General features: G+C 45.0%; 1 protein-coding gene across 2 annotated transcripts; it reads right to left on the minus strand.

The window, feature by feature from the left end:
* Window positions 1-1466: 1466 nt before the first annotated feature.
* On the minus strand, window positions 1467-10809 carry dtx2 (deltex 2, E3 ubiquitin ligase). Of its 2 annotated transcripts, XM_028421765.1 has the most exons (9): window positions 10157-10809; window positions 9134-9722; window positions 7661-7719; window positions 5225-5506; window positions 4321-4388; window positions 3946-4113; window positions 3608-3769; window positions 3363-3452; window positions 1467-2463 (listed from the first exon to the last, which is right to left on the minus strand). In XM_028421765.1, the coding sequence occupies exons 1-9, from the start codon at window positions 10485-10487 to the stop codon at window positions 2215-2217; spliced, it is 1998 nt and encodes a 665-aa protein (XP_028277566.1). In that variant the 5' UTR covers window positions 10488-10809; the 3' UTR covers window positions 1467-2214. The 2 variants fall into 2 exon arrangements, with proteins under 2 accessions (XP_028277566.1, XP_028277567.1); XM_028421766.1 differs by lacking the exon at window positions 5225-5506 and having other exon boundaries at window positions 1916-2463; window positions 10157-10808.
* Window positions 10810-13988: the final 3179 nt, after the last annotated feature.

The following is a 13988-nucleotide window of genomic DNA, read 5'->3' on the forward strand; positions in this document are numbered from 1 at the left end:
AGGAGCTGTAGAATGTGGACTACAGGTGACCGGTCTGCCTCCTTAATTACTGAATAAAAGCTCCAGCTGACATTTTAATCCTCCTCAGAGACAAACTGTGTCCCCCCCCCCCACCTTTAATGGGTTTTTATTAATTTTTCTTTTTTGTTTGGGTAGATTTGTTTTGTTTTTTATTTGATTGATTTATTTTATCTATCTTACTAAGATCCTTTATTAGTCTGCACAAACAGTAAAAACAAGGGGGGGGGGGGGGGGGTCTTAGAAAAGACACGACATTAATAGTTAATTGATTCAGCGTTTGCTCTGTGTCACCTTCACGCCTGTAAAGATGTCTGCAGCTGAGACGATGGCTAAGGGTTAGCCGAGCCTGTTCTAGCCGTAGCTTGTCTCGCTGTCCTGACCTTTGACCTTCATAGGTAGGAGATTTCATTCTGATGCACTTTTTGTTAAATTAGTGTAACTTCTCTTTACAATCCGATAGCAACCAATTAGTTCGGCAGTTTAGTTAAAACGAAGAATATGAATCATCTGTGGAAGCTATAAAACGCTAAAAACATCAGCCAATCCTCCGGGTGGACCCTGCTCGGAGTATTGGCTGGTTGTCACTCTCTTCCTGCTCTGTGCACCAGAGAGGTACGTGCATGATGGCCGAAGTCACAGACCGCAGCTCGTCTTCAGGTGATGCGCGTCCATGTGATTGGAGGCGTGGCTTCAGGGTGAGCTCCGAGAGAAAGGGGCGTGTGTTTACTTTCCAAATCTGGCTGACTCTCACAATGCCTGAGCTCGCCTGGTGTTTCTGTATGAAGTCGTCTCCTCTCCCTGCAGCTCGGTCATGTGACATAATGGGATTGCTAGAAAAATATTTATGCATAGAGCTTCCACTCCTGTTCCATAGGGGGCGCTCTGAACACAGCCCACAATGAGTGTGGGTCAATTTTTTTTAATATATCTGTAAAAGATATTTATAGAATAACAGATTTTTTGCAGTCCTTGGGCTGTGTTCCAAGCTGAAGTGACCCATCTGATTTTTATTATTTTTCCAGGTATGTGTGGACACACAAATCCAAAACCTGAAGTTCAGACCTCTTTATTCCAATATTCTGTTTTTCACATGAGGTCTGGCGGCTCTGTTCAGAATCACAGTATAAACCTCACGTTAATGTTTACCTTTAAGCCCCGCCCATCTGTGGCGCTCTGCTAACAGCTGTAGCTGCTCAGAATCACCTCTGTGACCTCTCAGGAGCATTTCCACCCTCAGACTTTGTCTTTTGTTTCCCTCAGACTTCTCCGGTCATTGTTAGTTTCCTCTGCATGATGCTTACATCTCTGCAGGAAGCCATCAGCTCTGATCATCTCATCTCCCTGAACGGTCACACAACACCTGCACATTAAATACACAAATTGCATCATTTCACAGCAGCAGCAGCAGCGGTGGCATCAAAACATCGTAGACGGAGCCAGAGAGCTCATTTTGCATCATCTCATTTTATTGCAGCTATTTTGTACACAGCTGTACTGCAGAATAACGTGGATACAGGAGGCCGCAGCCTGGAGGGGAGGGGGGGGGACACAAACGCTCGCCGCCGCCACGTCTCCTTTCGTCAGGACGAGTTCGATGACCTTGATTGTCACACTGTAAAAATTCTCTCACACGGGAGCAGTCCTGTACACGATGCCGCCTTCTCACACACAAACATATTCAGTGATGGGCATAAATACTGCAAATTCAGGACATGAGTGCTCGTCTAATGACAGTGTTAGGGAATTCATAACATCATGGTCAAATCAGGAGTTAAAACTGAATTTACTACCTTTTCTGGCCACAACGTGTGTTTTTCTTTGTTGTCTCATATTTTTCTTCTATTAATGATTTTTATGTACAACAGTATTTCCTCTCTTCGTCGTCAGATCTGTGATTATAAACGGACTTTTCTACTTGAATCCAGATTAAAAACCCCTTTTCACCAGCAAAATGCACCGTCACAGCTAAAGTGCTTTCATGAGATTTTTATCCCACGGATACAGATGAGGCTCCACGAGAAAAACAAAACAAAAACTCCAGTTTGTTGAAAGAGGCTCAGAGTGAGACGTCTTTTTTTTTTTTTTTTTTTTTTTTTTTCCCCAGTCTCAGCAGGCGTCCTTTTCTCTGTCCGCCCGGCCTCAGAGGCTGGACCGACTCTGTGCGAGTGTCTGTGTGAAGCTCCGAGCTGCGACCTAGCTGTTGCCACCGCCGCCACCTGGAGGTTTGAGGCAGTCCTCCGTCACGCCCTGAGAGGCCAGCTCAGACAAAACATTGTCCAGGTAGTTGGGGTCGGGGTAGCCGTGTCCCGACAGGTTGGACATCATCTCGGTCTTGTGGTGGATGCCGTTCCACACCACTGTGTCGGGCTCGCCGGTGGTGCTGGACGTCCCCACGGTGAAGATGAGACGGCGCATCCACGCAACCTTCAGCAGCTCCAACACCTGTGGTACAGACAGAGAGAACCGTCAGCCATGTTTGAGTGCACGTCCATCATCAAGCTTCTTTTCTGTCTTCTACGACCTCCATTTTTTTTTGACAAAATGTTACAGATCACTAAGAAAACTATCAGTTTATCAACTAGTTCAGACTTGACTGTCTCCACAAAGCACCTGAGAGCCGCTGTGCTTCAGCTGGATAAAAAGCCACTTGTCCTCTAACACATGTTTATCTGTGACAGTGAAGGTCAGACCATTCTAAAGCTGGATTCCGATGACATCTGGCCACTCTGCAGTGGAGCACACGACTCTCGGTGTTCAGACTCTGTCTTCTTTCCTGTGATGAAGACGAAGCACCAACTTTCCGGCTGCAGATGCACAATAATCTGCCCCTTTGATGGAGAAATGAAGCCTGTGACGCAGGCGGAGCGACGACCAGACTAGTGTTGACAAAGATCTTGTCCTTAGTCCCTGATATAAACGGCTCTTAAACAGAGATTCAGCCATGTTGGTAGAAAAGCGGTCGACATTTTCCACCATTCTGACCATCAGTAAACCTGACAGGGCTGTAACAGCACACTGGTGCTCAGAGCCCTGCTGTTCCCACACCGTGCTGCACTCTTTTGGATGTTTTCATGCATGCACACAACTACAACAGCAATCATTTCATCCATCCATCATTTTTTTCCATTAGGGGATTACATCTGTGATTATTTATAGAGGCTGCCGCTTGCAGCTGCTGCGATTCACCGTAGAAACGACATAAAATACTCATTTAGACAATCATGCAGGGTTCTGGGTTAATGAGCTGCATGCAGCTGTGAGAGGACGTGAATGCTGAGGCCTGAATATTCTATGTGTATAGGAGGAACATAAATATTAGCATGAATTAGCCTCTTTAGCACCTTTCTGCCCTTGTCGTTGTCTGGTAGGAAGCAGAAGCGAGGGAAGCCTCTGCAGCTGAACGGCTGTCCCGGGTTGGGATGCTCCGGGCCCTGGAGGAGGAGGAGGAGGGGGGAGGAGGAGGAAGAGGAGGAAGAGGAGGGGGAGGAAGAGTGCAATGTTATAAACTTTAATATGAAAAAAAAAAAATCTGATGGAACAAGAAAATAATCCAATAACTGCATCGATACAAAGCAGATTTGTGCACCTGTATTCCAGGCGGGATGCTGTAGATGATCTGGATGGTGCCGCAGTCCGGGTGTCCTGGCAGCGACTGGGCGATGCTGTAAATCTCCATCTTGCCTTTGGGCTGCGTGCCGGTCTTCTCCCCGTAGATGGTCTTACAGGAGGGGCACTGCAGGCTGCCGTCCTGAGGGGCGGGGGATCAGATATATATTGATCTGTTTGGCTCCCAGTACATATGGGGTGTGATGTTATTTTGTTGATCATCTTAAATTAATAAAGCAGTTTTTGGGAGGAATCTGTCTCAAAGGTGGCGTTTGTGGACATACAGATAAATAAGAAATAAGAGCGACAGCTGTGTACCTTTGTTCCGTTGTTGTACATGGCCAGCATGCAGAGCATGTGCAGAGTGTGTCCACATTTGATGAATTTGCCCACAGTGTCTGGACGGATGCTCGGGCCTCCCTCCTCTGTGGACGGAGTCTCGTAGCTGGAGGGGTTGGACAGTTGATCCATGCAGATAATACAATCCTGATGTTGGGGACAGGAAACAAGGAGTGTTTGTGTGTGTGCGCAGTTCGACAACGAAACACAAACTCATTTGTTTGTAAAGCCGGCAACAATAAACAAACAATCTATCAACGCGCTGTGTGGAGGAATTTCTCCATTTGTGCTGCTGTCGGCCGGTTAATGGCTCTGTGACAGTGCAAACTGAGCAGGGAGAGATGAAACGGTTACCTCATCCGGCACCGCGGCCACCACCTCCATGTAGCGCTGAATCACCTCCTCGGGTCTCTGAGCAGAGGCTGGAAGAGGGACACAAGGAGAGAGAACACAAACACTTCATCGTCTCCATTTCAGTCACATACATAAACCTAAAATTACACACAAATAAATGGCTGCTGCAGATCATCATGAGACACAGAGACGATGTGACAGCATGGTGGCAGAATGGACTGATGAGCAGCATGAGGAGGGGGGGGGGGGCACTGACTGCACATTTCCTCTCATCTGACTGTCGAGTCTGTTTAGGAAGCTCTGCAGGCTAACTAGAACCTCATCTGCACACGTCACTTTGAGTTTGTTGCAAACGTTTAATTCCTCATTCTGAAAGGAAAGACAATTAAAGAGGTGGGCTAATTCATCCCAGCTGAGAAACAAGAAAAAAAAACGTGAAGACTCTTTCCGTTTCCTGGCCATGAGTGTGATGTCATCTCCCCTGCTGCTTTTAGGTTGTGACAATGATGAATGATGAAAGGAAAGGAAACAGGAAATGAAGTTTGGAATACAGATGAGCAACAAAAGTCAAATTAAAAGAGCTTCACCAGAACAGAAACCACTGTTCTATTCCTTTTCTTTTGTGTTTTAAAGGACCATTGTGTAGCTCGATGCTTCCGCTGGGGTTGATATGGACCTTTAATGTCATCTGCATCAAACCTGGAGCAGGAATGAACACCGGGGTCATGATTTGGTGATGTCAGACCCATCAAAGTGTTTTTAAGGTGGCATCAGAAAGGCCACGTACGTAAAGTGTACACTGGTTAGCTGCAAAAATGAAAGTGAGCTGATGGTGGATGAAGAAGCCAGTGGTGGAGCAAAAAGGATGGAGAAACACACTGAGGGCTGGTGGAGTGGTAGCTACCTCTCCTGTGCTGCCTCTTTGCTCTCCTAACTGAACTGCTGCTGCTGCTGCTGCTGTGGGGCTTGCAGGGCCTGCTGGCTGGGGGGAGGAGAGGAAGAGGAAGAGGAAGAGGAGGAGGAGGTGGAGGAGGAGGAAGAGGAAGAGGAAGAGGAAGAGAGAAAGGAGCAGGTTGCTGATGCTGCTGAGGCTGCTGATGCTGCTGCTGCTGCTGCTGCTGAGGGAGAGGGGCGGAGGTGAAGTGCACGCCGAGTCCCACTGCTGACATCAAAATGGAGGCCATGCCTGGAGCGAGGAGGAGGAGGAGGAGGGGGGGATGAAGGGGTTGGTTTGAGGTGGGGTATGGGGGCGGGGCAGAGTGGGGCAGGTGAGAGCAAGTGGAGATTATGCAGGAGTAGAAGGGAACAAATCAAAGGTATGAGAGATGTAGCAGCAGCTGACGCGCCCACTGCGACCCGCATTCAGTCACATACAAACATCAAGAACTGTTTCCGTCAGAGTTTTTGTGATCAAAGCAGCTTTTAGTGAGAAGGGCTAATGTTGCAGAGCTAGCGTTAATCTCAAGAGCTAAGTGCAAACAACATGTGAGCTTTGAATCAACAAAGAAACGTGCTACACCGAAGCTGCAGCAAACTGTGGGAGAACATACCGGCAACATGCCCTGCGAGCAGCACGCTCATGTCACGTAAACGCCGCAGTTCTCCTGCTTCAGTGATGCAGCCTTACTTTGTCTTGCATGCTAAGAAAATGTGTAATGTTAGCTAACAAAGTGTCACAGAAATTAATCCAAAAACTGCAGTTCCTCCAATGGCCACTTGAGGGTGGGCAAAAGAAGCAAGTCAATATCCACAGATCTATATATCAAGGCAATAACAACACGATAAAGGACCGGGCTGCCAGCTTCCTGGCTGCAGTTTGTGTTGGTGCTGTGTTGTCCATTTCCCACCGCTGCAATATTTGTTTTACGAGCTTGACAAAACAATCACGTGTATAAAGAAAAGCAATGATTATAATTAATGTTCATTACCAAATAATGGGCTTTAGAACTGTACATTTGGAGAAGACACGCCACAGCAGTGACCTTCCATTTTAAAAGTCTTGGTTCGGTGCGTTTCTCTAATGAGGTTCTGGTCCGTTAGTTTCCTTCCAGGCTGACTGTATTGACTCAGTTGGCTTATCGCGGCACAGAACCCAACTTATAATTTCAGAAGAAAAAAAAAGAGGGCCTTCAGATTTGCCATTTTTTACAGTTACAACCTGCTGACATACAGGATTAAACTGCACTCCATTTCCACCACTTCAGGGAAACGTGAGCATTAATTATGTGCGCGTGTGTCGTTCAAAGCCTGAAAAGACCGAGATTTAAATATTCTGCCTTATTACCACAGAGCAGGATGTAAAATATAGAGTGCCAACCAATATAGATGTCAGTCAGCTGGTCACATGGCATCTGTATTAGAGCAGTTGCTGTACAATATCACACAGAAAAAGACGCAAACCATAGCTTAACTCCAAATAATCCCAAATAATCCCATAATGTTTGCGTCTCCTGTTAAAGCCACATGTAAACATGTATGTTGTGACTGTATAAATAGATGTTTTAACATGGAAGTCTTTGGGAGACTGGCTCGTTTTTTGAAACCACCATCAAGTGGCCACATGAGGAACTGCAGTTCTTGACCCATTGAAGTGTCTGCTTGTACAACACATGTAGCAGACGGTGTCAGACCATGAGTCGATTTGTTTACCTTCTAAAATCAGTATCGACATATTGTTGGACCTGACTCACATATAAACATGATGAAATGACAAAAAAATGACTTTGCATTATGTTGACACTAGTGAGCTGAGCAGAATGAATATGCAATGCATTATGAATAAAATGTCAAGCTGCAGAACCGTCAGAGTGCAGATTTCTGAACAGATTCGACTTCAGAGGAGGAGCTGTGGAGCTGTAGCCCTCACAAAAAGATAACTGTTTATAAAACTACAACAGGCAGCTTGTTGTATTTTCCTCTCAAAGCTTCATGAAATGTGATCTATATTCAGGGCGTTCCTGAGTTGTTTAGCAGTTATTATGCTGTTTATCCCTGAAACATCAATCAAAAGTCAGAGGCGGGTGGAGCCGTGGGACAGCAGCTGCCTCACAGGATCAGGCCTGGAAGCTGAAGTTAATCACGCTTTGCATCCAGGGCCAAGAGGAAACCTGTGCAGGCTCACTTTCATGTGTACGGCTGGAGAGGATGCCAGTTTGTGAGGTTCAAATTTGGGGTGCGTTCCAATTATGACTCCCCCTTTGTCGCTCACTCACATGACCGATGCAGTGAGAGAGAGCAACAGCTAAAATACTACTGAATAAAAAACCTCCGGCCGACTCCAGTGTGTGATGCGGAGCCAGCAGAGGTTACGCTGAGGATGGATGGTCAGTGACCCGTTTACCTGCCAGGGCGGAGCTCACGCTGGTGGATCCATTCAGCTGCACAGAGATGGAAGGAACACTGGAGGACAGGAAACACAGACAGAGACATTCAGTCAGTAAAAACAGCAGCGGTGCACCAGACAGGAAGGAACTGAACAAAGACTAAGGAATCACTTCAGGTTTGAGCTCTCAGTGGGATCAGATCCAGGAAATATGACTAATTATTCATGTCTGAGAGATAGATTAACAACCACTAAACACAGACTGCATGGTGTAACTGGGAAGTGTGACTCAATCAGTTAATATACTGATGAAAATGCATCCAATGAATCTTGTTTACTGTTGCCAAGGAGACGTCATGGGAAAAGTGAGCTACACTGGATGAGTTCTTTAACGTCTTCAGTCTAGTCGTGGCAGGAGTCCTTTAAAAAAAAAAGACAACGCTCAAAGTGCTCGGTTCATCTGAGCTCTACTATAATTTAAAAACTGACACTTGAAAAGTAGAAACATGGGAAGCAAATATTAGCTTACTTTGTTTGACATTGGATGAGTTTTAGTCTGAACATTTCCATTCCTTGAGCACGAATGGAGGAGGAGCCAAACATTTTTCCATCATGTTTACTCTAAGTGGTCAAAAGTCCAGTCTAACAAACTATTACTGATGTTGGCTTCCGTGAGACCTTTTACAACATCCGCCATTTTGATCTAACACTTTGAAGAGCAGCAGTGGCTCAGTGGTAGAACAGGGTTGTCCAATAACCGGAAGGTTGGTGGTTCGATCCCAACTCCTCCCTAGTCACTAGTCCCGGCACTGCCACCAGTGCACTCACTGGTGTGGCGCTACTTGGCAGCAGCCTTAAGCAATTTCTCTCTTGGATTATTAAAGTATCTAAATAGTATCTAATATATATCTGAGAAATTCTGGTCTATTTGTTTGTTTGTTTTCACAGAATCTTCTTCTCTAAAACCACAAAAAACACACTAGTTTTGCACAAAACATGAGAATTGACATATAAAAACAGAATCATTCCCATGGGGCGTTTTGACCTTTCAGATGACACTGAAACACAATAGAAGGAAATGTGTGACTGATAGTATGAGGCCCCCTGGATGGTCTTCTGATGAGGTTAGCTGGTGACAAGCTAAGCTCATTCTGTTGACGCTGGCATGTTTCGAATATGTAGCAAATATGTCAAAATAATTCACTGATGTAGTAAGTAAGTAAGTAAGCAGTGTGTCTTTGGAAACAGTTTTCTGCACAGACCAGAGTCACAGCTGAGCTGAGCCAAAGCAAACACGCCACTGAAGCAAAGAACAGCCATTCCTGCTCAACAGGACAGCTCAATGTGGAGACAGACAGGAAAGACAAACGGGGAACTGGGTGTGGAGGTGGACATGCATCCCCAGAGGGCTGTGTGAATCACAGGAAGTGTCATTTCTCTAATCTGTTTAAAATTAATGAACGCAGCTTATCACAGGTGTCAGATACCGACCTTAGCCCGTTGGCACTGGTAGAGTTGGGGAGAGGCGGTGCAGAAAGTTGACTTCCAGAGAGTGGCGGAGGCCAGGGGCTGCCCCAGGACATCCCCCCGACAGAGAGGGGTCTCCTAGGGTAGGGCGAGTAGACAGACGTAGGGTGAGCCGCTGCAGCCCGGCCCGTTCCCTGGAGGCTGGGTCGGTTCAGGCTCCCTGACGAAAAGGAATGTCGCGAACGGCTGGGCATGGGTCCTGTGCTGCTGTGGCTCAGACACTGCTGGCAGGAGCATGCGAGGGCCGAGGGGATAGCCGGGGGCCCCGAGGAGGCCAGCGGGTAGGGGAGGTTGCACTGTCGGCGCACCTGCCGCCTAAAGCCTGACGATTTGTTCACTTGGGTCAGAGATGTGAGATCAACTATGTAATTATATCCGTGCGGGCCCAGGTCGGCCGTGCCTTGACGGGCCTGATAGCTGTGCTCCAGAAGGATAGAGGTTCGAGTCTCGTATGGAGTCCATCCTCCTTCGTCGTTGACCCATTCCCAGTAAACGCCACTGCCGAGTCCTGAGGACTGGGCAAACAGGGACCGACGGACGGACCGTGTCTTTCCTGGAAATAGGGAAATTGATTATTAGTAATGACACAAAATGAAAGTAAGAAACCTCCCTCCAGGATCCAACCAGTGTCATGACAGACATAATGTGATGTCACTGCAGTTATTGGGCTAATGTTGCTGCTTTATAGTAAAATACATCCTTAGCATTGTTTTGAGCTGATGTCCTTCATTCAAACTAAATTAAAACTACATGCTAATCAAACTAGCATTGCTATTTACAGCAAAGGTCACATGGACAAATTAGCCTCCATTATTTAGCACGTATAAAATGTCGTTAAAATGTTTGTTTAAATCTATCTAGAATATATGTAAACATTCATCAAAACAACATCGTCCCTGTAAGCTAATGCTAAATGAGCTAACTGGGCCTGATATAGGACAACAATGGGCGTTAAGCTGGGAGTAAAAATGCCATGAATGTGTTCACCTGTGTCCTGCCGAAACTGCTTCAAGCTTGGTATGTCAATGAGGTAAGGCGACAGGCTGGGGTCTGATTGTCCGAGACAGATGCTCGTCGAGCCGGGTCCTCCTCCTCCTCCACCACCACCTCCTCCTCTCTGGCCCCGCGGTGACAGACACCGCTCGATGTATGCGCTCACTTGTCCGCTGTAAGGCCGCCAGTAGCCTGAGTCATCCTGCCATTCCCACACCGCTATCATGGGCTGCGATTGTCCGACAGATCCAGAAGGTGTAGCCGACACGGAGGGCCCATTCCTGGAGCCGTTCACCCTGGCACAAGAACCAGACACAATCGCCATATTCACCCAAGCTAGCTTAAAGCTAACAACAGCTCGTTCAGGTTAGCTGGTTAAAAAAATGATTGTGATTCTACGGCGGAGACAAAAAAAAAGTCTAGCTAGCTAAGCTAGCTCGGCTCGTTAAAAAATGCCATCATACATTTGTTAACACGCCTTCGAGGAAGCTACGAGGTAAACATCAAACTGCAGGAGAACATTTAACTGCATGTTGACAAAGCTGAGGCATTCAGGAGGCTTAGCAGGGACGTTAGCTTTGTGACAGCGTTGCCAGGGATCCTTCCTCCTCTGCTGCTGCTGCCTTCAGGGACCAACGGGAATATCGCCACTCAGCGCATGTTCACCAGCGTAGTGAGTACTTCAGGTTCCGCTGGTTCTACTTCTCCCCCCACATTTTAATGCTGTAAAAAACTATTTTACACTATAAAAAAAATCACATTTTATTTTATTTTTTTTATTTTTTTTTGCAAAAAACGGACAACTTCACAGTTTTAGACCACATCAGAGCAACATTAGATCAAAAACTACTACATTAAAATATCAAATCTGGACCAAATTACCACAGAAAGTTTATAAATATATATTATATTATGTAAATAATTATGTTGTATTTGTGTAAATGCAAATAAAGCAACATCTTACTGATGTTTTCACATTAAGACTGAAGTAAAGCAGGTCTAAATAAAAAACTACAACATTTATATGGATCATATCCTAACACACGTTATCCTAGAGAGGTTGAAGACACTGTAAAACACAGGCTTTGATTCAAAAAGCTGTTATTACATCAACAATAGGGAGATATTTAACCCTTATTAAACAATAACTACGTACAATAAGACCTGATTGAAAAACTAGACTGGCTACATTTTTCTAGAGAGGCTAAAACACTGTAAAACTACTTTGTTTTATTTTGTAAAACATTAATTTTATTTGTATAAATGGAAAAAATGTCATTTTCCCACATTTAAACCACATTAAAGTGGACATTTTATTGTCTTTTCTGGCATAAAAATAAAACAAAAATAGGGATGGTGCAGGGTAGGGTTTCATTTTAGAAGATATTCAGATTAAAACCTCTTCATCTGCACATGAAGGTTGCATTCTTCCTCTTGTACACCACCCTCCTCTTCCTCTTGGTTCTTTATTAGAAGGCGCTCAGACCCCCCCCCAGCAGCGTTTCTGCCCTCAACTGGAGATGAATAGGTATGACACAAACAACACAGCACATCTAAAATGTAACAATAACCTTCTGGTTTGTCCATTAAAATTAAAACACAAACAGCAGTCCTCCCAGCGCCATGGACGAGGCTCAGATTAACAACCTTCTGTTCACACTCAAGTCTCTGATCTATGGATCCCGTTTGTCGGGGAGGCTGTTCGTTAGATTCACATAAATGATAACAGAAGTGGGCAGCTCTGTCACAGCGTGTGTGTGTGTGTGTGTGTGCTGCTTAAATTAGGGGCCAAATGGGATTTGAGCATTCAAATTTACCCCATAAATGGACACATAATCAATAACTAAAACCCCACACTGTAAAAGCAACAATTTCACACACAACATTTTCAGAGTCTTAAAAATTGCATCAGATTTACCGCTGTAAAAACAGAGCATGTTCCACTTTAATGGCTCGCTGTGTCTTTTTTAACATGTGCACCATCAATTTATTTATTATATGTCGGAGGCAAACTGTCATAAACACGAGCAGAGAGGCTGAAACGTTTCTTCACCAGCTGTGCAAACTGTTTGTTTGTGGTGCCTGCAGCACATTTAAACATTCAACAGAAACTGAGACAGTGTTTTCGCTATAATCCACACACTCCTCACACAGATTAGGATTACTATTAGACAGTTTAATAGAGAGTTTAGAACTTGTACTAATATCTAATGCATCATTAAAAGTCTGATGCAGACTAATCATGGCTCATTTTAAAGGCCATTCTTTTGGTATTATGAGTGTTAAAGCATTATTATTTCAGCTGTGTGTTGACAGTTGATAGTTCCCCATGGACAGTGTGATTTAGCGCCACGTATCAAGCCTGTGCAGACCTAGCACCTCACTTCTGTTGTCAGTTTGCTTCGTGCTCCGTGCTGTGTGCTATAAAAGTTGTATAATTCTGATAAAGGAAAATTAATTTGATTGTTTTACATTTGAAATCTAAACATTAGTTACCCTGTAAAAGTTTCATTTTACTCTTTATTTGTTCAAGCAGTGTGTGAAAGTCACTAGCTTAAATGCTATGATAGCTGCTAATTTAGATTTTTGTGTTTTAGTGGTGCTCATCTTCAGCGCTTAATGCGCTCCTGTTTTCCCAGGACGTTGACAATTAACATCAAGTTAAGCCAAGGCGGCAGAATTCGATTTTTTTTTCATTGATCACAATTGATCAATTTTTGTCCAGAACTGTTGCAAATGTTTTCTAAAAGCAGCCCATTTTCAGCAGTAAAAATCTAACTACAGATGATTGTGCCCTCTTGTGGTTTGGAGGATAACTGCAGGTAGAATCTTTTGGTTGGAGCAGGGCTGGTTAATATTAATAATAGTGGCAGAGAAGCTTGTTGCTGACGAGGACATTTCCAGAATCTGGCAACCCAAACATTGTCTTATTATAACTGATCTATAAGGTCAATAATTTATAAATCTATTAAATACAAATATAAACGAAACCATACACAAAAATAGGCTGTTAATGATGAATCAGGCAGAAACCTGCATTGTTCAGAACGTGATGATTGCTTGTCACACTTGCTCACACACACACGCAGCTCAGCTGTGAATGAGGCAGTGTCGGCCGGAATGTAAAGAACGTTGAAGAAAATGATTCGTCGAGTGTTTGGAGCTCTGCCCATTTTAATAAGCGTGCACACCTGGCAGCTGCTGGAGTGTATTGATGCACGGGGAGCAGAGGAATGTCTGGCATGTCGCCTACTGATCTACTAGAAACAGGAGTAATTTCTCCAGACATGATATCATTAGTTCAGTAAATCCAAAGCATCACCACAGTGCATCCAGGAGAGACAAACTCATCACGAGTCAGAGGACAGATCAGAAACCTGCAGACCCAAAGATATGACTCAACAGCAAGTGGAAACCTCCGGGGCTGAGAGAGGAAGGGTCAACAACGGCAGCCTCTGAGAGCTGCCTCTAGTAAGGCCCCATTCAGACTGGAGAAAGTCAATCCAGCTAGAGTAGGATTGAATCCAGATCGCCTTTAAGCTGGATACGTTCAGACCTATTTTCAAATCTGGCTATCACACACGTGTCTGCGCTTAACCCGGCTTGTTTGTTGTCCTCCAAACCGCTAGGTGGCGCCGTGTAATATACACAGTCCATTCAGGCCGCGTGTGTGCATGCCTCATGCCTGTCCCGTGTCGCTCATTCTTTCATTTTTTTTTCGGTTCTAAAAGCAGTTTATTCCTTTGTAGCCCTGTGGAAAATAAACTCAGGGCAAAGCTGTCATAGTTCGATGGTTGTTTAGATAAGGCTGTTGTACCCAGACACT

The sequence above is a fragment of the Parambassis ranga genome, chromosome 14 (genome assembly GCF_900634625.1).
Source record: "Parambassis ranga chromosome 14, fParRan2.1, whole genome shotgun sequence".
Taxonomy (NCBI): Eukaryota; Metazoa; Chordata; class Actinopteri; family Ambassidae; genus Parambassis; species Parambassis ranga.